The sequence below is a fragment of the Plutella xylostella genome, chromosome 8 (genome assembly GCF_932276165.1).
Source record: "Plutella xylostella chromosome 8, ilPluXylo3.1, whole genome shotgun sequence".
In the NCBI taxonomy this organism is placed as follows: domain Eukaryota; kingdom Metazoa; phylum Arthropoda; class Insecta; order Lepidoptera; family Plutellidae; genus Plutella; species Plutella xylostella.
Window position 1 is genome coordinate 184,132 of NC_063988.1, and position 22,468 is coordinate 206,599.

Here is a 22,468-nt window from a genome sequence, read left to right on the forward strand (position 1 = left end):
TCATTGTTTACAAGTGGGCCCCGGCCGCGGGCTGCACTACACCGCGCCTCCGGGCCCACACTCCCCGCGCTGGGACCTCAACCCAAGGGTTTGTGTACATTGCACTTACACGCCGTATTTATTTTAACACTTACCTAAACACAAATAATTTGGCACGTATATTATGTACTTATATATTTAACATTTAACTGGTAATTTCACAGGATTCTTTTAATTTTAAGACTGAAGTAAAAGCTATAGTCAAGCCTCGACCCTTTCACACTCCACATTCACACAAAGACTGCGCCGCGCGGAGTAGAAAATAATCAAACCCAGAAAATTACAATTTCTTTTCATAAAAGCGACAAAGCGGCTATATGAGAAAAACCATTATCATGGGCTTAAAGTTCTACTATAACCATATGTTTTAAGTATATACTATTTAACAGTAACTAATAAAAAATATAACTTTAAACTTTCATGCTCTTCATAAGTATATGAAATTTCTTGGTTACGTAAGATTGAAAATGTCTGGCCAGTCTTAGGTCACTAAGCTGTGTGCTAAGTCGGGGCTCAGGTCCGCCGGCACTAATCCCGGCCGGGAACCGACCCGCACGTCCGCGCCGCGGCCGCCGGGGTCGCCGCTGCACCGACGAGCTGTGTTCATGTGATAGGGTACAGTGATTTCAGCGAGTAACGGTGTTTAGTTATGTATGCATACCTTCTTATAGATAGATATAATCCCCAGAGGAGTAGTCAGAAGTGACTCACAAGCGAGCCACCCGCTTTTTGCTGTACATTTTACTCAGGTGATAGAGGTCGCGAGCCGTATCACCGCATTTCATTTCTTTTAAGCAGTTTCTATGTAAGATCATAGCTTTATGTTGGTTTAATTTAGTGACTGAATATACTTACATACCTACCTAATATAATTTTCCTATTCCAGGAACATGTCAGCGAACTACAGAGGCAGTCAGAGCGGCGGGGGCTGGGGGCACGCAGGGGCACGTGAATCGGCCGGAAATCTGATCGGAAACGAGCGACGACGCCAAACAACGGGACCAGGTTAAGGAAACAAATTATACCGGTAAATAAATACTGATAAGTTTTCTTTTTGTAGTATTAGTGATAGTTAGTAATTAGTGTTAGTTGCTCTGTAAATAATGAATTGCTTATTATTTCGTTCCGGTTATCTTCACCAGTCATCCGGTGACAGCTACCGGCATCGTCGGAGCGCTCACAAACAAGGAAGGCAGCGCAGCTAGGTCACGGTAGGTACTCGAAGGTACTTCGCCACAAATCACTGTCGTGGGTTGACAAAGGATAATCTCGGGACAATCGCATAAGAAATAAAGGAGCTCAAAGGAAATATAGACGCGAATATATGAAGCAATTTGAGGGAATGGCGCAGACATGTGTCACGATCCAACGACCCGATAGTTTAGTGTAGTGGTTAGCGGCCTGACTACCGTGCCGAATGCCGGGTTCGATCCATGGGGCAGATATAACTTCAAATGCTACTTTCAGGTGTTAAATATTTGTGCTTTGTGTATCTCCAACCGGTCTACCTAACATGTAGAGTATATTATGGCAATATGCGTTGTCATGCAGTGGATTATTACGGGCATTTGCGTTTTATATCCGAGTTTCAGTCCGTTGTTTACACATTAGTATGATTTGCCTACAGGACTTTCTTATTACAAACATTGATATAAAATTTCGCCAGTAAGTATATCTATCAACCTGTGTACTGTAGCTATAGGTAGGCACTTAAATAAGCAAAACGCATTTATCGAAGTACTATGATAAAACGCATATTTATCGCAAAGATTATGCAAAATCTTTAACCTCTATCACGTTTCAAGACATATAATCAGATTTTCTTATTTATTATTATCTAAATAAAATTATGCATAATAGGGAAATTTTTAGTGATGGGCCATGATAGGACCCTTGGAGTGGACTCATTCAAGAGTTCGAGAGACCATATCGGTACCAATCCAGGCATGTACCGCGACCATCATTTGAGTACAAATGTACCGGTCGGGGAGTAGGTACATGGTCGGTCGGGAAAATGTGTTCATATAACTATTTATATTGCATGGATGATTCCTATCGGGGCTTTAGGCTAATATATCAACGTAAACAACAGCCACAAACATATCTTTAAATGCCTACTTACGAAGTACCTACACAAAGGAATATAAAAATAATCACGTTTGAAGACTGCGTTCATATAGTCAGTCCTGCTGCGGCTGTAGCATGGCGATCCTGACGGCCCTGCTGGCGGTGGCGGCGGCGCTGGTCGCACTGTACGGCTGGGCCACGCGGCACCACCGCTACTGGGCGCGGCGTGGCGTGCCCTGCTCCCCGCCGCTGCCGCTGCTGGGCCACTACCGGGACTTCGTGCTTCAGCGGCGTGACCTGGGCGGCCTCACGCTGGACCTGTGCCGGCAGCACCCCGCCGCGCCCGCGCTGGGGGCCCTCCTCGCCACCGAGCCCGTGCTCATCGTGCAGGACCCCGCGCTGCTGCGGCTCATCACCACCGAGTACTTCTACCACTTCAGCGCGCGCGAGCTGGCCGACTTCACGCACCACGAGGTCCTCACCCGGAGCCTGTTCTTCACGGCCGGTGACGCCTGGAGGGTGCTGCGCCAGAACATGACGCCGCTCTTCACCTCCAGCAAGATGAGGAACATGTTCCCGCTCGTCCAGAGATGCACGTATGTGTTCGAGAAAATGCTGGACGAGGAGATCGCGAAGTCGCCACTCCAAGAAGTGGGGTCCTTGGCGTACCGGTTCACGATGGACTCGATCTGTGCCTGTGCTTTCGGGGTCGAGTCGAATGTTATGGGCGATAATCCAGAAAAAAATCCTTTCACTAAAATCGGAGATGATATCTTAGAATTTCCGAAATGGAGAGGGTTAAAGCTCGCCATAAGGGCGGCCTGGCCTTCCTTCTTTTACGGTATGGGTCTGAAACTGTTTCCCACCTCTATCGACGAGTTCTTCCGGTCAATGCTACAGCGCGTGTGCATTGAGCGCGGCGCCGGGCCCTCGCCGCGGCAAGACTACGTGGACCTGCTGCTCTCTCTCAGGAAGAACAACAGCATCCGCGGAGACAGCCTCGACAACATGAAGGACGCCTCCAACAAGATCCGCCTGAACCTGGAGGCGGAGGAGGAGCTGCTGATGTCGCAGGCCATCGTCCTGTTCGCCGCTGGCTACGAGACCACGTCGCGGACTATGTCGTTTCTTCTGTACGAGCTGGCGAAAAACCCCGACATCCAGGAGAAGTGCCTGGCAGAGGTGGACGCGTACTTGTCTACCCGAGGCGAGGTGCAGTTCGACGTGACGACGGCGCTGCCGTACCTGTCGCAGTGCGTGGACGAGGCGCTGCGGCTGTACCCGGTGTTCGCGGTGCTGACGCGCGAGGTGGCGGCCCCGCTGCGCCTGCCGCTGGGCGGGCGGGGAGCGGGGGGCGCGGGGGGCGGGGTGCTGCTGCCGCGCGGGCTGCGCGTGCACATCCCCGTGCTTCACTTACACACGCATCCCGACTACTTCCCGGAGCCCGAGCGGTTCCGTCCAGAGCGCTTCTCCTCCGAGGAGCGCAGAAACATCCGCTCGCACACTTACTTCCCCTTCGGCGAGGGACCCCGCCTCTGCATTGGTGAGTTATGTTGCTTTGTTTTGTATCATAACATAAATCATATAAATTTACATTGCATCGCATATCAAAAACGTTCGTGGAATCCTGTAATCTGTTACGGGTGGCCTGATTTAATCCTATAGCCTATCATTTCATTATCATGCACGTGATACCTACTTATCGGTCACCATTCATTATCATCACTTTTGTTTATGAATTAATTTTTATTTGTTCGACGGTTGTCTGTCGTCAGGCAAGCGGTTTGCGTTGCTGCAGCTGCTGGCGGGGCTGGTGACGGTGCTGAAGTCGTACCGCGTGTCCCCCGCGCCCCCCGCGTCCCCCGCGGCCCCCGCGCCCCCCGCCCCGCTGCGCATGAAGCCCGTGTCTCTGACGCAGCAGGCGGAGGGCGGGGTCCCGCTGGTGTTCACGCGCCGCGCCGGCTGGCGGGGTCGGGCATTCAGTAAGATGGGGGCGGCCTGAAGTGCTGGAGATAGCACTGAAGCTTTGCTAGCTAGTGTGTTCGGAATAAGTAATTGTCATTTATGTGACCAATACCAATAAAACAATGTAATCAATGCCAAAACCTATACTTGTACCGACGCTTAGGTACTTCCAACAATGAATAATGGTTATGTTAGGTAGGTATTAAAATGTGTGATAGTGAATTAAACAATATTTTGTATCTGATTATTTCCAAACTTATTTTATTATTGAACCATTCACTGTTTCACGAGGTAGGTACCTGCTTACGATGATGCAACAGGAAAAGCAATACTTAGATATTTTATTTTATAAATTCGGTAATTCTCCAAAACTAGTTCAAATTGTACACTTACTTTTATACGAAACATGGGTACCTAAACAGTCTCATTCGCATCATCTTCAAGAACGAGATCAGCTATTTTCTCCGCGATGGCGAGCACCATGGCCTCGGTGTTCCCGCGGGGCAGCCGCGGCGCCAGCGAGGCGTCGGCCACCCGCGCCCCGCGCACCCCGCGCACCCGCCCGCGCGCGTCCAGCGGACCGCCCAGCGCCGCCGACCCCACCGCGTGGTACACCGAGTACGTCATGTGCCGCGCGTAGCAGCGCCAGTACCCCGCCCCCCCCTCCCCCGCCGGGTCCGGGCAGCCCGGCAGCCGCAGCCGCAGCAGCCGCGCCCCCCGCGCCGCCCAGGCCGCCGTCTCCGTCAGCTGCTCCACCACGGCGATGGCGCGCAGCATCTCCTCCACGTCGCGCTCGTCGCTCAGGTAGTTAGGATAGATGAGCGGCCGGTCCCGCGGGTCGGCGCTGGCGAGGCGCACGCGGCCCGCGGAGCGCGGCTGCAGCAGCACCGGGCTCACCACCAGCAGCGCGTGCTCCACGTTGGCGTCGCTGAGCTGCTCCACGACGTCGTCGTTGAACCCGATGGCGTTCTTGACGACAGGCTCGATGCCGGGGAGCAGCCCGCGGTCGATGTACGCGTGGATGAGCTGCGTGGTGGGCAGGTCGCAGCCGGGGCCGGGGAGCAGCCGCCGCCGCTCCACGTCGTAGCAGCTGGTGTTGAGGAAGGCGGTGACGTCGGTGACGCCGTTAGTGGCGAGCTCCCCCGTGCGGCTCGCGAGCCACTGCGCCCCCTGCGCGCCCTTGGCGGCGAACACGAAGGGGTTGGGCGCGGGCAGGCCGGGGCCGGGGTCCACCTGCACCAGCAGCAGCGGCAGCACGTGGTCGCGCAGCCCCTCACCCACCGGCAGGTCCGCGCGCACCGGCACGCCCAGCGCCGCGAGGTGCTCCGCCGGACCGATACCCGATAACTGTAGGATCTGCGGAGTCCCCACGGCGCCCGCGCTTAGAATCACCTCCTTGCTCGCGTACAGTTTGAGCTGCCGGGGGGCGAGCGCGCCGCTGATGACGTTGATGCCGCGCACCACGTTGTCGTCGTCTATGACTAGGGCGCCGGCGAGCGTGTGCTTGGCCACCTTCAGCTCCTTCTTGACTTCCTCGTCAGCGAGGTACCCCCGTGCGGTGCTCATGCGCTCCCCGCCCAGCACGTAGCCCGCCACGCGCGACACGCCGATCTGGGACTCTGCGTTCACGTCGGGGTTAAATGGAAAGTTCAAAGATTGTAGTCCCTCGAATATCCTGTCGTGCCAGGTGTTCTTCGTCTCCGGGAAGAAGTCTACCTGCATGATGCCGGTGGTGTTGTGGAAGGGCCTGGAGGCGGGCGGCAGGCGGGCCAGCGCGGCCTCCTGCAGCCCCTCGTACTTCAGGTAGTAGGGCTGCATGTCCCGCGCGCCCCACCCGGGGACCCCCCACGCGTCGTGGTCGGCGCGGCCCCCCCGCACGAACATCATGTAGTTGATGGACGAGGAGCCCCCAAGGCAGCGGCCGCGGCTGAAGCGGCACTGCTGCCCGGTGGAGGACAGGCACGACACGTAGTTGGGCACCGTGGGGTACGCCCAGTCCACGTCCGAGCCCAGCAGACCCATCGCCGCGCCCGGGATCTGTGCAGAAATAACGCCGAAGTTGATCATTCCTTTGTCAAATTGTTCATCTTGATAGTAATTTTCTAGCAATAGGTTCGTTTACAAGCAGTGGTATGTGTTACCCGGGTGAGCAGCGTGGGGTCCCCGCCGGCCTCCAGCAGCAGCACGTCTCTCCCCGCCAGCGCTAGCCGCGCCGCCACCGCCGCCCCGCCCGCGCCCGCGCCCACCACGATGTACTCGAACTCATCGCCGTCTGGAACAACATTGTGATTCTGATCATAATCGCTACGCCTCGTTTACCTTCCGTATCTCTATTTTTAAGCTTATATACAGACCTTTGAGTCTGATATGGAGCGTTGAATACCTACGTGGAGCCTGTATTCTGTCACGTCACTTTAATGAAACACTTATGGTAAAATTAGGCACTTAATATAAGTCTGGCATCATTCAGCGTACCTGTGAGCTTGGGAGCGTAGTCGTCGGGCCAGGCGGGGCCCTGCGTGAGGTCGTCGGCGACTCCGCTGACCACCTGGTCCACGGCGCCCAGCAGCGGCCCCGCCGCCCCCGCCCGCGCCCCCGTCCCCGCCCCCGCCGCCGCCCAGCACCACGCCAGGCACAGCAGTAGCTGCATGCTCCTGCAACACGCATAGGTACGTATAAATACATTATTATGTCGGTCTTAAAAATAAAATGCAGACTGATAATCTCTGCTTCATTTGTTATGATCCATTTCCGTTTTCATGACTTTAATAGATGGACTGTACCTAACTCTATCAGGCACTTTCTAGTGCACTCTCGAATAAAACTAAAGTCCAACTTATTCTTTATGTAAAGCTGTCAGTAGGCACAAGTGTTAGTCCGCAACTGCGAGAGATTCAACCACAGCTAGCTAACTATATAGAGTAACTAGCCAAGTACCACACAGCCTTGGGCTTGAAATTAATTAAATCGTCATGATTTACTTAGGTATGTTTAGGGTTCCTTGGTATACGAATCTCTCAGAAACTTATAAGTTCCTACCGTAGCCAGGCGGGCCTGAGGGCGTCCCAAAATATATGTACCATAACTATTAACATTTGGCATAACAAAATGGCCTCAGTCTAACAATTAAAAATACAGACTTAAGTGCACCAATGCATGCTCATGCTACCCACTCGTACAACAAAATAACAAGACAGTAGGTACCTATTTACAAATAAAAATGTTTTTCTGAAAAATATGTTAAGTAATTATAGGATTTTAAATATTTATGTATATTTACTTCCTCATTAATATTATAATTAAAAATAAAAATCTCCTTACACGTGTACCTAAATGTTAATTAAAATACGAGTTAGGTTATAGGCATGCGGACTCGCATTAGGCAACTCGACACGCATCTTTGTTTCAGATAAATAATCGTACCAACTGAATAATCTCATTAGAAGTAGGTATTTCATCGATATGTCGTAAATATACATTATAATTCGGCATATTACAAAACAACGAGCGTTTTTAAACTGACGACGCCGTATGTAAACGGCGAGATCTTACAAATTGCCTGCGACTGATACATTAAATAATAACTTTTCAATGTAAAATTATTCATGAATTTTCACTTGGTATAATAATTATTCCAAATATTTAAATCTGTGTTTAGCTAACTATCAAATATATTCTTGGAGTAAGATGGCAAAAGCCTCTCGAGTCTTTAGAACCTAAACCTGAAAAGATTCCTAGCTGAATGTTGTTAGTACTTACTACTTTTACCTAAAGAGAGAATATCTGTAAGTATTCCTGCAACTTTAGAAATAAGTACTTTCTTGAATTTTCTTATCATCTTACAGTTTCTTCAGCAGTTATCTACCTGGGTACTATAATATAAGTTTTTATATTTTCTTACTTTTAATTGAAAATTTTATTGAACAGGGAAAATGAACTCTTCTGCGATCTTGAAGAAAAGTTTTTAGAGGAATAGCTTTACAATTAGTACCTATCTAAGTATAACTAAAGCATAATTACTTAAAAGATTTTTAGGTACTTATTAAAAAGCACTAAGGAATTTCTTGCCATAAAATAGGTAGGTACCTGCATATCAAGATTCAAATCTTCTAACAGGAAGCCACTCATCAGCCACACTCACTGATCAGGAGGCTACTAACTAATGTAAAATTTTCTGAAATACAAAAAAGCACCAAAATACTTACATTTTTATTAGTAGGTATTTAGATAGTTTTCTAATGTAACCTACCTCTAGATAAGTATATACCTACTTGCTACGTGGCCAAGTGTTGTTCCCCGGTGCAGCCGCGGCGTTCATTTTTCATTTGCGCCCATTGTCTGTAATTATCCGGCCTGGCTCCCCCCCCCCCTCCCGCGGGGACTTTTCCCCTAATTGTTTTCTGTTCTGGATGCCTAATTGGAATTTCAAACTTGGGAAAGCACCTTAGAAGCGTAAAAAATAATCCAAAGACGGTATTACTTGTAAAGTATAATTGGAAAAGTTAATTTTCCTGAGTCGATTCTTTATAAATAACCGCTATTTTACGAGGCACCTCACCGCACAAGAACAACACCGATATTATCTAGAACAATTGTGATGTAGATAAGTACCTGGACAGGTACAGTGGAATTGTGCACTAACTGAAGTCATTCTCATCAGTCAGCACTTCAGCAGCCAACAACACGTTTATCAAATAAGATCAGAGGTATCGGTACCTACTCTGCTGACTGCTAGACGAGGCATATCCCGAGGACTATAAGTAGGTACATCCAACCATTTAGAAACTGACGCAAGACTAAAGCAATACTGTGAACTGCAAACGACCACATAAAATGCAGATAGCGTAATTAGTGAAACCATTGAAACCACTCACTTCATTCAGGTGGCGCCATCTAGCGAGTTTTCCCAGAGACGACGCTGTCGGGACTCTACCTTGCGAATAACGAAGTTATGTAGTCGTTGTTGTTGTGTTGTTCCCACTTACTCTAAACAAAGATTTATTTTACAACATAGAAAGAATGTGTAAAATTCGGTGTATCGTTTTAGACACAGTAGAGAAAACTATGATTGCACGGCAGCTTTCGTTTATTTATTTATGCCAAACTATATATAAGTAGAGTAACCCTCTACCCACGGGCGGGTCCCGCGCATTGTCCGGGCCTACGAAGCTGAGAATAATAGTTACGCCTCCTCTGCTGTTCTATGACTTAATTATGCTTGCAATGGTTGCATATTAGGCACATTGCTGCTGTTCTCATTTGATTGTCGATCACACACACACAACAGTGTGTGTAAGCTATATTTTAAACTTAAATATTTATTCAGTGTTTGTCTTTTGTCTGACCTTTTCAGACAACTAGATGATGTAATTGTAAATTAATTAGTTTATTTATAGTGCTAAAATTTATGTACTTATTTACAAACTTAATTTTATTTTTTTCAAAATATGTAATATAAATAATATATTGTGCTACACCCTAAGCGGTAAAATTACATTGAAACTAATTTACACTGTTTTGTACATACATCTAAGCAACCTACATGTAGGTAATTTATGGCAATAAAGAAACTGAACTGAACAGTGTTTCTTATATCGTTTGCATAATGTATCAACCGTACACATTTATATATTTTTGCCATGTTTCACTGTTATTAATGCGCCCATTATCAGCAAAGGTGCAATGAACGCAATTGTTGGTAAGATTATTTCATTATTTTGCTGCGCAGGTAATTTTCTTATTTGTTTTTTGCATCATCAGCACATGATACTAAATGTTATTTAGGATAGACTTTCTGAGAACATGTACATAAGAAGGCACTTAGGACTTACTTAATGGATTTTTGTTTCCTAATCACGTAGGTACCTCTACACCTACCTAAGTACACAAACAGTTTATTATCCCAGCGTTCCTCCCCTCTCCCCTCATCGCGCTCACGTCCCGAAATCACCGGACTAAAGAGTGATTACTTACCTGGGGCCTGGGCATACATTGTGGAATGTATAGGATACATATCTGTGTATGTATTATAAGTTCAAAAGTTACACAAATATTACACAACACCGGCTTATTAAATAACATCAACTAATCACCCGCACTAACAGGACTTGCACAACGCAACACAGCAACAAGGATTTAACTGTAAGTGTCTATTTAATTCAAATAAAAATTCAAATGAAATTTCAGATTATTCAAATCAGTACCTAATGATAATGAACACTTGGTGTAGGTATGTAGATGTGGTTTCACGATTTTGTAGAGGTGGTCGAGACCGTGAGGTTTTATTCCCCGCTACAAGTGTTATCTATTGTCTAGTAATATAAACATATTATTATGAACAGGTGAAACGTTAATGACGTAGAAGATATACTCGGTACAAATTATAAAACATATTTTGTGCCTACAGTAAAAAATTACTGAAATTAATAAGAATTTACCTAAGTATAAGGTATACAATTTGTGTTCCTTGGTTATTTTTGTTTTATGACATTTTCATTTTGTGTGTGTAATATGTAAATTAACTCACCAAGAAACCACACGTCAGAACTTCAGCATTGTATGGGAAATACTTCCAGAAGTAGGTGCCTGCTAACTCAATGATAACAAACTTTACATCACTCGTGTAAATAAAAAATAAAATATATCTAAAGAAAGCTAATTTACATTAAGTAGGTATAAGTACTGAGTTATCAGTATTTATAAAAGTATTAGTTTAGGTATTTATTGCTGCCTGCACATTTGTATGACGCATAAGTGGCGACATCTAGCGGCACCAATCTACACTGCAGTAGCCGCAGCGCCATAAAACCCGTTTTGTTTTCACTGAGAAAAGACGATGACATAAACAAGACCCAAGATAAATAATAAAAATAATACCTCACCTCAGAGGTATTTTTGAGAGGCAACTACACTGCACTCTCTCCCAAGCACTAATTTTCCTACAAAATGATTTGAGCTCACATTCTGGAAGTTAATATACCATTCTGTATGTTGTGATCGTACTCATTTAATAGGAAATAACTTGTTTCAATGAGGATTTATCAAATAATACACACATTTCATTCTACATTTTATTGTATGTTACATTTACATACAACATATAAAACATACATTCAACAACAATACATCTATTTAATATTATAATAGTATCTCATACTATCTTTGGTAGACTATGTTTTGAGGAATGACAATAATAATATAATATAAAAATCTCACTTTACTTTCTAATTGTAAATACTCTCTTTGGAGCCATCTTTGATGCGGATCAAAATATAATTTGTAGTACATAGCAATACTGAGCTGAACAATACAATCTCTTTTTAATACGGGCTTCGGTGGGTGGTGGTGCTTCATCCATCTCTACCGGCTACATCTTACACATAGATTAATCTAAATAAATTAGTAGAAGAGACCCCTTGCAAGAGACTAGACAGAGAATGTTCATTCTAAACATGTTCTTACCACAAAAAACTAGGTACACGCTAAACAAAATGTTTAACAGTGTCAAATACTGTATAGATCCATTTGTCAAATACCGTTACAGTGGTTACACCTCCTTTATTTTTTGTGGTAATAAATACTAAAACATACATAAGATTATTCTTTAGCAAATAAAGGGCTAATAATCAAATAACATCGCTGCCAATGTTAGAAAAGCTAGCGAATAGTGAAGCCATACATATTACGTATTTCTAAGATAGAAATTATTTATTTTAAAGCTACACATAATTTTCATTGTGCCGGTATGGGGTCATTTGTTGCCACTTATAAGTAAATTTAAATAAACTAGAAGCTAAACGAGCGACGAAATTATTCGTAGGTGAGAGCAGAGTGCTACAGTGCAAGTGTCGGGGCACCGCCATCTTGTGGCCACTTTTTGTACCTCGAGGAGAAAGTTTTGCGTTTTGATCCATTTACTTCTAACTAGTATTCTGCTTTTTGTTTCTCACAGTGACCACTTGAGGCGCTGTTCCTGCACGTAAGAACATACTATTTAAATAATCAACACAATTTAATAAATCAGGTGATTTCAGAATTCAATTCAATCATTAATTTCGCCTGTTGTTGTCTAGCTCAACTCATTCCTTACTTTTCTCTACTACACTAGGTACTTTGACTTTAGCATTTTCCACTGAGTGCATCCTTGCGATACATTTCTAATAGAAGCTTAACTGCAATGTAAAGTAATCTATCGATTATTTAGACAGTCGGGGCACGCCTCCCGTGCCCCCATAGTTAGGCCAAGCGCCAACTAACTACAATATAATTTACTCCACAATAACACTGACACATTATATTTATATAATTTCAATTCCTTTCAATTTCGTTAAAACTTACCCTTGTATCGAGTTGCAAGTAGCGATCGCAGATCACTCATCAAATGGACAACATTTCATTTTCTTTACCCTATATTTTTATTAGCTATTCGGAAAGTTTATAGAAAATTAGTGGACCCGTATTTTTTTATTTTGTATATACATTAATTTTTGCATGTTATTTTTAACTTTAAAGTTAATTATTTTAAAACCGGAAGTGACGTTACATATTAGGCTCAATTTTTATTTTTGTCTATTGCCTGAGTCTCGAAAAAAACATAAATGACACTGACAAGTGACATTTAAACTTTGTTTACATGCCAACCAACAAATGGGTCATTTTCAAGTGACATTGATATATCTGATGATGGAAAGTAGGTACTTATCATGTAAAAAAATAAGCAGAAGCATTTTTTCAACTGTGTAGGCGGTGGCATGCTCTGGGACATATTATATAGAGGTCATCTCTTAATAATAAATAAAAAAAATAGTCAGAAAGTGTCAGAACAGAATTAATGAAAATGACCCAAATAAACAACAACGTCACGATAAAACGTAAACGTCAATCAAAAATGAAAGTGACAGTTACTTTGTTTTTAAATCTATGGGCTTTGATCATCAAAATGCATCGCACCTGATGCATGACGTCATCAGCACTTTTTTACTATTTTATGATTTTCTCGAAAATGATACATCCAAAAAATACAAAAACATTTTTTTTGTGCCCTTTAGAGCTAAATCTCGAAATGGTTTTCGATTTATAGCAGCTTTAGTTTTTTGAAATGTTGTCCATTGCATACTAAATTACAATTTGTTCATTTATCATCGGCCAACAATGAAATTAATTCGTCGTTCACATTAATCTCAAAATAATTTTATAATCTCTAGTATTTTTTTGTAGGTACATATCTTTGTATATTGTCTTTGCTAAAACAAAATACATTAAAGCTTTATTATTCCTACACTACATTCAGATCAAGGTATGATTTACGTATATTTGTTTAATAATTCTTACATGGGCATAAAAATATAATTATGAATAATATAATATTTGTGCAACATTTATAATACTTCTGTAAGCTTCTCTATAATATATTTTTGTATAATTATAATGTAAATGACTTTGGTTCTGCATCTAGCGTTCTATAGTAACAAAACGATGTTAGTTACAGCTTGTACTTACAATACATGGCTACTGCACAGCGGCTGTGGTCTGACTCGCACAGTCGTGTCTCACACTACTGCAACACAGATCTACGCCTACAAACTATAAATACGTTAAATAAATGCTTCGCATTGGTAAATGTTTCCTATAAATAAACACGTATTATGCCTAAATCTAAAAGTGCAGATACGACAAATCAAGAACCATGTATTATAATGCATGTTTTCCATGGTATTCTTTGAACAATTTATAGTTGTGCCTTCAAAATCAACTCACGTTGGACGAGTACGATCGCCTGGTCGGTATGAACACGATGTTGTTCACAATCGGAAAAGATTTAAAAACCGTAGCGCCACATTTGACACTCGTCTTGTCTTGCATCGCACGTGTGCACCGTGTGGTGGGCAGTAAGAGCGGTGGTCGCTCACAGGATGCTGCACGTGTGGCACTTCATGCGCGGCTTCTTCACCTCCTGCTGCGGGTGCGTGCGGATGATGCGCACCAGCTGGAGACACAGACAAATATAATTAAATTATATTTTATATCTTTGTACCAAGAAATTCAAAGGTACGTGTCGCTAGATATCTTGAATCTGAGATATAATTTTATTTATAGCTGTTAGTTTATAAATTATACATAATATTGTTAGTAAATGAGTAAGAATTGAATTTGAAACGCGTAATATCCGTAATAATGCTTTTCAATCAGTTTATGTGAAGTCCCCCGACCTGACTTACAGCGCCATCGATTATTTATAAGAGGCAACTGTACAATGCAAGGTTTAATATGACAATGTCAGTCACGCCGCACAGAGGGCAGCACATGTCACGAATTCAACACCCACCGGAACTTCGCAGATTTTCACAAAATTCGCTTTTTGGGCGCTCTCGCTCACCACTACAGCGCTCACCCTTACTTTACGAAATCTGTATGTATCCTACTTGTATCATAGTTTCGGTCGCGAACCACGGCTCTATCTCGTTACATGCGTCGGATGGCCGTGTGTAAGATGTCCCCACACATAAGTAGTATCATACGATAAGTGTCTGTACCTCGTGGAAGGCGGCGTCGACGTTGAGCGGCGGCTCCTTGGCGCTGGTCTCGAGGTAGGGCGCGTGCAGGGCGCGGGCCAGCGCGCGGCCCTGCTCCGCCGACACCGCGCGCGCGCCCACCAGGTCCACCTTGTTGCCCACCACCAGCATCGGGTATGTGTCGCTGGGGAGGACAGGTTTACAATATTTACAATTTGCATAATAATAGGAAATAATAAAAAACACAACTAATACATTTAAAAAAACAGTACAAAATACAGCACAAGGCCTAATTGCTTTAAGCAATCTCTACCAGATAACCATTGGATGGAAGATATACCTAATATGGTATTTAGAAAGAAAAAATAATAATTGATAGCTTCTATACGTTCTGCACTTCAGAACATTGCTAGCAGCATTTAGAACAGTTCACGTCACGTCGAGCCACAGATTAGGCTTTTTCGCCGTGGTGAAAGAATTGGCCAGTTACATTAGCTACCATTGCTCACAGAGCTGAGGGTGCGCCAAATGTATATGTATAAGAAGCTGGTGAAATGTCATGATGTCACTAGAGGAAGCTTGCTTACTTCTTAATGATACAAAACCAACTTGTGTAGGTTATTAACGAAGTACAGAGAAACTAGAACTAGGTGTTCATACCGGTCCTTAACGCGCAGTATCTGCGTGTGGAAGTGCCTCACGTTGTCGAAGCTCTGGCGGTCGGCCACGCTGAACACGAGTAGGAACCCGTCGCCCTTGCGCATGTACTGCTCGCGCATCGCGCTGAACTCTTCCTGCCCCGCCGTGTCCAGCACTGGGGAGAGAGAGACAACAGTCTGTTTGTTACACAGGTCGTTTACATAGGTCGTGCGGCTAGTCGCTGATAGAGAACAGTCTTTTACACAGGTTGTTAATGTCGAGAGACTAGTCGCTTCACAGATTGTCTCAGATGGAAGAATGTAACGCTATGTTTACCTACCTACATAGCGCTTTGCAGTAGCTGGCCAACCACATCCAATAATAGCTATAAGTTCTTTATTCAAAAGATAATAATAATACATTAAAACCTTATTATACATCAAAATAAAAACATAAATAATAAGTTCTATGTATAATACACTTGAGATCAATGGAAATGTTCCAGTGACATAGCGTGAAGTTGGTTGTTTAGTAGAGCCAGGTGCAGGAACTTGAGGTGTCCTGTGTGAACATGGAGTATGGAATAGTTGGTTTTATAAATAACACACAATTTATAACAACAGATATAACAGTACCATCAAGTATGCACCATTGTCCGTCGACCTCCGTGTGCTGTATGTAGGAGTCCTCGATGGTGGGGTCGTAGTCCGTCACAAACAGCTTCTGGAAGAACTGGATAGTGAGCGCGGACTTGCCCACGCCACCGTCGCCCACCACCACCAGCTTTACCTGCAGGACCACAGCACCGCATGAGTACCATTCACAACACAACATGGTAAGTAAATTATAAGTACATGCTAAAAATTTATAATGTACTACAGAAGTTAGTACTTGTTATATTGGGTTTAGAATAATTCCAGAAAAGAATAATTATAATTATTTTATTATGATTGATTCAAGCAGGAGCAAGTTACTAAGTTGAGTAGTACCTATATATTTATTATGAGAAGTACTCTTGCACAATTTGTAATAATGGAAAATAATTTGTGTTTATTTAGTCTCTAAATGATTGATTTACCACATTGAAGACAAAATTAACCAATGATGAATTGTTGTGGATGCAAATAAAGAATGAAAATGGATATCTCTATGCATTGCAGACATTCAAATTTATGATTACAATTATTACACTTAGGAAAAACATTCAAGTTATCTCATGCGTTTATGGGATGGAGTGTCTACAATAAAACTTCTATAAATCAGACGTACAGCATCACAATCTTTGAATATGGACATTTCACATCAATGCTGAAATAATAAAAAAAGCACTTAATGCAACTTGATAAATTATTATTTTTATAATGCAGAATATTAAATTATTATTTTTTTCTTAATAACTTAAACCTAGCTGTGAAGTATGACTTGTCTATTCTGAATGATATTCAATACAGTTACCATTGCCATGTGGGTGTCCTAAAACCATTGCCCATTATAAAGTAATGGCTGCACATTCACTAGACCACCTTAGCACTTACTGCATCCTGTCTCATTGCCTAACATAATTTGATATTGCATGACAACAGTTATTGGTTTGTGGCTAAATTTGTACCAACACAAGGTCTATAATTTATCCACTGTCATCCAGTCATTCATCACCAATGTAACTAATTATTTAAGTATCCAATAAAGAAATTTGAAACACTAAACAAGAACATCATAGTACAGAGAGATTAATTAGTCTCTACATAGAGCATTTATCAACTGCTGGTTTCTTCACTCACTGTCTACTATACTCATCCTCCAATCAGCTGTTACCATACGCAAAGGTCTCTTGAAGCTATAGCAGCAGGATATAATAAACATAAGCATAAATGGCAATAAATGTAGTGAGTAGGTGAGTGTGTGTGGGGTACCGTGGGCAGGTTCTCGTTGGGAGGCCCGGGGCGCGTCATGGCGCCGCCCGCCGCTCCGCGCGCTGCTCATCCGATACTATCTGCAACAACCGCCATCACGTCAACACACATCCTGCTGTTGGTATGCCCAGTCTTTCCGAGCTGCTCCCGCGAGCACCATTGTGCGCGATTTCTCACCAGTTCACACCGTCAAATCACAACTTACCTCATTGTAAGATATCTCTGGTTTATTGTTTAATGCACAGGGACGGATAGGTTGTGTTGTAAATGCGAAAATCAATGAAAACCAACAAAAACATGAAAAATCCCCACCCAGTTCCGTCGTTTGACTGACGCCGTGAAGTTGCCGCACTTGCTAGCTGTCACGTAGACGTCAACGCCATGGCTGCCAACTGCGCAGATGTAAAGTGCGCGAAAATGCAGGAATATGATTTGCCGGGGGATTGGGGTAAGTTTATTTTTATTTTTCCCCTTGACTTGACTTCATCTGCTTAAAGTGCTGAATGGTAGCATTTTTACAATATTAATTAATGTCGACGACGAGTCCGATGCTGAATAACTGGTGTTGTACCTTTATGTTTAGTTGCTCTTTCTGTTAAACACCATATAGAAATTTCATGTGCAGAGCTAAATAAGTATATAATAGTATGTACGTACAGGCCACCTACTGGTGATTTTATTACCTTTGAGACTGTCATGGAGGATGTTCTAAGGTTAGCTTCTAATAGTAAAAAGGAAGTAAGTAATAGTGTGTGGTGACTTTAATGTTGACCTATTAGGTGACTCTCCTAATAGGTCGAAATTATTGTTACTTTTTAAATCATTTAATCTTTTTAATGTTTTTCTGGAACCAACTAGAATTACACCCACGTCAGCCACTTGTCTAGATAACATATTCTGTAACTGTGAGTTTAAAGACAGTAGTGTGATTAATTGTCTGAGGTCAGACCACAGTGGCAGACCATTACCTTAGTAAACACTGACAAGACAAATAAAACTAAGGTGAGATGCAGACCGATTACTACAAAGAAAATTGACAATTACTTGAAGAAACTAGACGAAAAACTTCCGAATGTTAAATTAGATTGCAATTCTAATGAGATGTATAGTAACTTGTTTAAGATAATAGCTGATGAGTTTGAGAGTAATTTTGAAACGAAGGAAGTTTTGATTGACAATAAAATTAAATTTTGTGACTGGGCTACAGAGGGTATTCGCAAAAGCAGGGCGACATTATATGATCTGTATGAGATGAAAACATTCATACTCCGACCTGACTTTCAATCTTATGTGAAGAAATATAGCAATATGTATAAATGTGTCTGTCACTGTGCGAAGACAATTTTTATTAATAACAAGATTAAGGGCGCCTTCAAATTAGTCGCTAAGTGTCGCGCGGCTGCAGCGCTGCTGCAGCGCTGCAGCCGCGCTGCTGTCAAAATCCATATGAATTTTGTAATTTAAAAGATGCGCGACTGCAGCGCCGCAGCAGCGCTGCAGTCGCGCGTTAATAATTTATATGGAATTTAGACAGCAGCGCGGCTGCAGCGCTGCAGCCGCGCGACACTTAGCGACTAATTTGAAGGCGCCCTAAAGACTCTGCTAACAAATCTAAGGCCGTTTGGACTATCCTTACTAATATTATAAATGCGAAAGTAACTGTGTCTGTCTGTCTGTCTGTCTGTCTGTTACGCTTTCACGCCAAAACTACCGAACGGATTTGAATGAAATTTGGTATACATATGGTCTAGACCCTGGGAAAGAACATAGGCTACTTTTTATCCCGAAATTCCCACGGGAAAACTTTTTAAGGCGAAGCGAAGCGCGCGGGAACAGCTAGTTATTAATAACGAAACGGGGAAGAATCGAACACGCGAGACAAATTTATCTTTGAAGGTAGGCAATTACATTATAACATCGAATGACGCGGTGGCGAGGGTCTTTGAAGAGTTTTTTACGAACATTCCTTTAGAGACTACGTGTAACCTGGATTCTTCGGCTGCAGCAGCTGAAACCCTGACGAAGGAGAACGCACCTTCAACCGATAAGGAATTTAAATTCAGATATATTAATACATTAACTATTATAAAAACATTTAAGTCATTAAATATGAAGAAAACTGAAGACTTGTGGGGAATGTCAGTTAAATTTGTTCTTTCTATTATTAATAAAATCGCCCCAATTTTGGCTAACATCTTTAATAAATGTATCGCTGAAGGTGTGTTCGCAGATCTTATGAAATTTAGTAAAATTATACCTCTATTCAAAAGTGGGGATATGGAGGACCCTGCAAATTTCAGGCCTGTCTCGGTTCTTCCAGTTTTGAGTAAAATATTTGAGAGGGTCATACTCAGTCAGATGCTTTTGCATTTCAATGAAGCTCGATTGTTTCATTGCCAGCAGTATGGTTTTACAAAAGGCAAATCAACAGCCGATGCCGGTACTGCGTTGATTAAGCACATATTTGACGTCTGGGAAGACCATCACGATGCTATTGGAGTCTTCTGTGATCTGTCGAAGGCGTTTGATTGTGTAGACCATCAGACTTTAATTTCGAAACTTAGATACTATGGAATAGGAGGAAAGGCTTTAGATTTGATATCTTCATATTTAGACAAGAGACAACAAAGGGTCGATATTAACAATACTAAATCACAGGGGGCTCATGTAAAAATAGGCGTCCCTCAAGGATCTATTCTAGGACCATTTTTATTCCTCATTTAAATTAATGACTTGCCTTTTATGGTTGAAAAATTGACTAATATAGTTTTATTTGCTGACGATACTTCTTTGCTTTTTAAAGTTAAAAGAAGAGAAAATAATTTTAATGAAATTAATTCAATTCTATCTGACATACACGATTGGTTTACCGTTAATAATCTTCTATTGAATTCTAAGAAAACGAAATGTATTAAATTTACACTACCGAATGTTAGACAATGCGATACTAACATTATTCTAGATGGGAATAAATTGGACCTAGTTAATGATACTGTCTTTCTTGGGATGACTATAGATTCAAAGTTACAGTGGGGACCTCACATTGAAAAATTGGCTGGAAGGTTGAGCTCCGCAGCTTTTGCTGTACGGAAAATTAGACAACTGACCGACGTTGAAACCGCCAGATTAGTTTACTTTAGTTATTTCCACAGCTTATTATCGTATGGCATTTTGCTTTGGGGTAGAGCAGCTGATATTGAAACTATATTTGTATTACAGAAAAGAGCCATCCGCTCTATATACAAACTTGGTTCCAGGGATTCATTGAGAGAACTATTTAAAGAAATTAACATCCTTACAGTTCCATGTCAGTTCATTTTTTTCAATTTAATGTATATGTACGAAAGAATATTTCAACTTTTGATACAATTGGCAGTAATCATGACATTAATACTAGGAACAAGCACAAGCTGGCTTTTCCAGCGATGCGTCTAGCGAAAGTTAATAAATCGTTTTTAGGATACTGTATTAGATTTTATAATAAGCTTCCAACAGAAGTTACTCAAATGCCAGAGAATAAGTTTAAGTGTTACATTAAAGAGAAACTCTTTAAAAAAGCTTATTATAAAATTGATGATTACTTAGAGGACGTTAATGCATGGCTGTGATAAATAGTTAGCTCTGCTCATATTATTATAATTACTAAGCTTATAAGTATTGTATACTAACTAGTATTAAGTCTTTTTTTGAAAAGATGGCTCAGGAGTTTCTTGCCTCCGTTTTTCTCCTTAGACAGAAAGAGCCCCCCTTATCCGAACGGAGAGTAGTTTGTAAAAATTGACGTTCATCAGAAAATTTTATATTTTTACGATGAATAAAAAATTTTGAGTTTGAGTTTGAGTTTTATGGCCAATCTCCGCACTTAGCTTTGCCGGTTATCGGCTGTGTTAAGAGGCAACGCGACCGCCATGGTATTTTATATATTCCAGGTAGGTATTTTCTGCGTCGGTGTAAGTGCCTGCAATAGTTCAATGATCGACCGAATGGCGTAGTGGTTAGTGACCCTGACTACTGAGCCGAAGGTCCCGGGTTCGATTCCCGGCTGGGGCAGATATTTGTTTAAAGACAGATATTTGTACTCGGGTCTTGGGTGTTGATATTTATATTTAGTATATATCTATCTATCTATGTATTTGTGTAGATATATCAGCTGCTGTCCGACACCCATAACACAGGTTCTGCCTAGCTTGGGGTCGGATGGCCGTGTGTGAGATGTCCCCACATATTTATTTATTTATAATGGAACTTCGTAACCTAGAAAAAGTTACATAAATCTATCCCTGTTTCCATGTCCGTTAATCTAATACCTCTACATGATGTTAGTGGTAATCGACTAATCCCTGTCGTGATCCGGGCTGGGCGCTCCTCGCTCGGGGGTTGCGATGATCGGCGACGGGTGCCGTGGATCATTCCCGACTCGGAGGCTGTTTATCACAACCCCATCCATACTGCCTCACCCCTCGCTGGCTGCGCTTGTAGAGCATCACGCGATGTAGAGGGATCAGGCTGGTATTTCGTCACTTTGGTGGTTCTAGCTTTCAGATTACCTACGTTAGCTCGTGATTCGGAGATTGCATGATTTCTAGGCTTTTCAAATAATACTTAAGTAGGTACTTAGTTACTTAATCTGATAATAATTATGAAAATGTAATAATGTTAGGTAGTTACTTAGGTTGGTAACTAATAGGTACTTACCTACCACTTAGCGCTTAGATGAAAATTGGGTACATACTTAATACCTACTTACCTTAATTTGTGTTTTATCTGTAGCCACTGTATTTTTACCAAATCTGGTAATACCTTTCACATATCTCACCTACGGCAGGCCCCCACAGACGGGGCTGTCCATAAATAAGTTTGTCACTCCGTCCCATGAAACATGCATCTACACGAGCCTCACCTGCCCCTCGGGCACAAATAAAACTCCAATTTGTTCACAACATGCGGGAATATTTCAAAACATCTTGAAAAATCTCCCGCGATTTTCGTGATAAATTTGACGTTTTCCGCGAGGCGTGAAATGGGGCTTCCGTTTAAACCGATGTTTGAATTAGGAATGAATTTCAATTTGTTTGAACGAACCGGAATCGGATTAGGAAAGAGCGCTTTCTGTTTCAGTGCCATTATTATGAATGAACATACAGGGTGAGAATTATTAAAGATCCAGGCACTAAAATGTTTTCTAATTTTATCTAAATAGAACCATAATGACATAAGTAGAATCTTAAAAGAAAACATAAACACCTTGACATACCTTGTGTCTAGTGTCAGCGACTCTATAGTAGTAAGTATTTAAGATTTTAAGTACAGTGCCACAAACTTATCTGTTCCGGT

General features: G+C 42.5%; 4 protein-coding genes across 5 annotated transcripts in view; 2 read left to right on the forward strand and 2 right to left on the reverse strand.

The window, feature by feature from the left end:
* The first annotated feature begins 2,195 nt into the window (after positions 1–2,195).
* Positions 2,196–4,112, forward strand: LOC105394699 (cytochrome P450 6B5-like). The gene is made up of 2 exons (XM_048622629.1): positions 2,196–3,649; positions 3,882–4,112. The coding sequence occupies exons 1-2, from the start codon at positions 2,242–2,244 to the stop codon at positions 4,106–4,108; spliced, it is 1,635 nt and encodes a 544-aa protein (XP_048478586.1). The 5' UTR covers positions 2,196–2,241; the 3' UTR covers positions 4,109–4,112.
* A 191-nt stretch (positions 4,113–4,303) lies between these two features.
* Positions 4,304–10,748, reverse strand: LOC105394698 (ecdysone oxidase). Of its 2 annotated transcripts, none has more exons than XM_038115232.2 (4): positions 10,598–10,748; positions 6,547–6,725; positions 6,213–6,343; positions 4,304–6,108 (listed from the first exon to the last, which is right to left on the reverse strand). In XM_038115232.2, exons 2-4 carry the CDS (start codon positions 6,719–6,721, stop codon positions 4,486–4,488), a joined length of 1,929 nt encoding a protein of 642 aa, XP_037971160.2. In that variant the 5' UTR covers positions 6,722–6,725; positions 10,598–10,748; the 3' UTR covers positions 4,304–4,485. The 2 variants fall into 2 exon arrangements, with proteins under 2 accessions (XP_037971160.2, XP_037971159.2); XM_038115231.2 differs by lacking the exon at positions 10,598–10,748 and adding an exon at positions 8,946–9,041.
* Positions 10,749–13,183: 2,435 nt separating this feature from the next.
* LOC105394695 (ras-related protein M-Ras) lies at positions 13,184–17,480 on the reverse strand. The gene is made up of 6 exons (XM_011566602.3): positions 17,340–17,480; positions 17,135–17,214; positions 15,857–16,010; positions 15,243–15,396; positions 14,604–14,766; positions 13,184–14,056 (listed from the first exon to the last, which is right to left on the reverse strand). The coding sequence occupies exons 2-6, from the start codon at positions 17,171–17,173 to the stop codon at positions 13,976–13,978; spliced, it is 591 nt and encodes a 196-aa protein (XP_011564904.1). The 5' UTR covers positions 17,174–17,214; positions 17,340–17,480; the 3' UTR covers positions 13,184–13,975.
* LOC119693023 overlaps positions 17,450–22,468 on the forward strand; it is a 33,894-nt gene continuing 28,875 nt past the window's right edge. The window contains exon 1 of the mRNA XM_048622622.1: positions 17,450–17,582. Coding sequence (XP_048478579.1) covers positions 17,516–17,582 — 67 coding nt within the window. The 5' untranslated portion in view covers positions 17,450–17,515. The remainder of the gene's footprint in view (positions 17,583–22,468) is intronic.

Coding starts and splice junctions, on each gene's coding strand:
- LOC105394699 (XM_048622629.1), top strand. CDS start 2,242: ATGGCGATCCTGACGGCCCTGCTGGCGGTGGCGGCGGCGCTGGTCGCA. Junction 3,650..3,881: donor GGGACCCCGCCTCTGCATTG/GTGAGTTATGTT, acceptor GTCTGTCGTCAG/GCAAGCGGTTTGCGTTGCTG.
- LOC105394698 (XM_038115231.2), bottom strand. Junction 6,344..6,546: donor CTACGCTCCCAAGCTCACAG/GTACGCTGAATG, acceptor ATGTTGTTCCAG/ACGGCGATGAGTTCGAGTAC. Junction 6,109..6,212: donor ACCCCACGCTGCTCACCCGG/GTAACACATACC, acceptor ATTTCTGCACAG/ATCCCGGGCGCGGCGATGGG.
- LOC105394695 (XM_011566602.3), bottom strand. CDS start 17,173: ATGACGCGCCCCGGGCCTCCCAACGAGAACCTGCCCACG. Junction 16,011..17,134: donor CCAACGAGAACCTGCCCACG/GTACCCCACACA, acceptor GTGGTCCTGCAG/GTAAAGCTGGTGGTGGTGGG. Junction 14,767..15,242: donor ATACTGCGCGTTAAGGACCG/GTATGAACACCT, acceptor TGTCCTCCCCAG/CGACACATACCCGATGCTGG.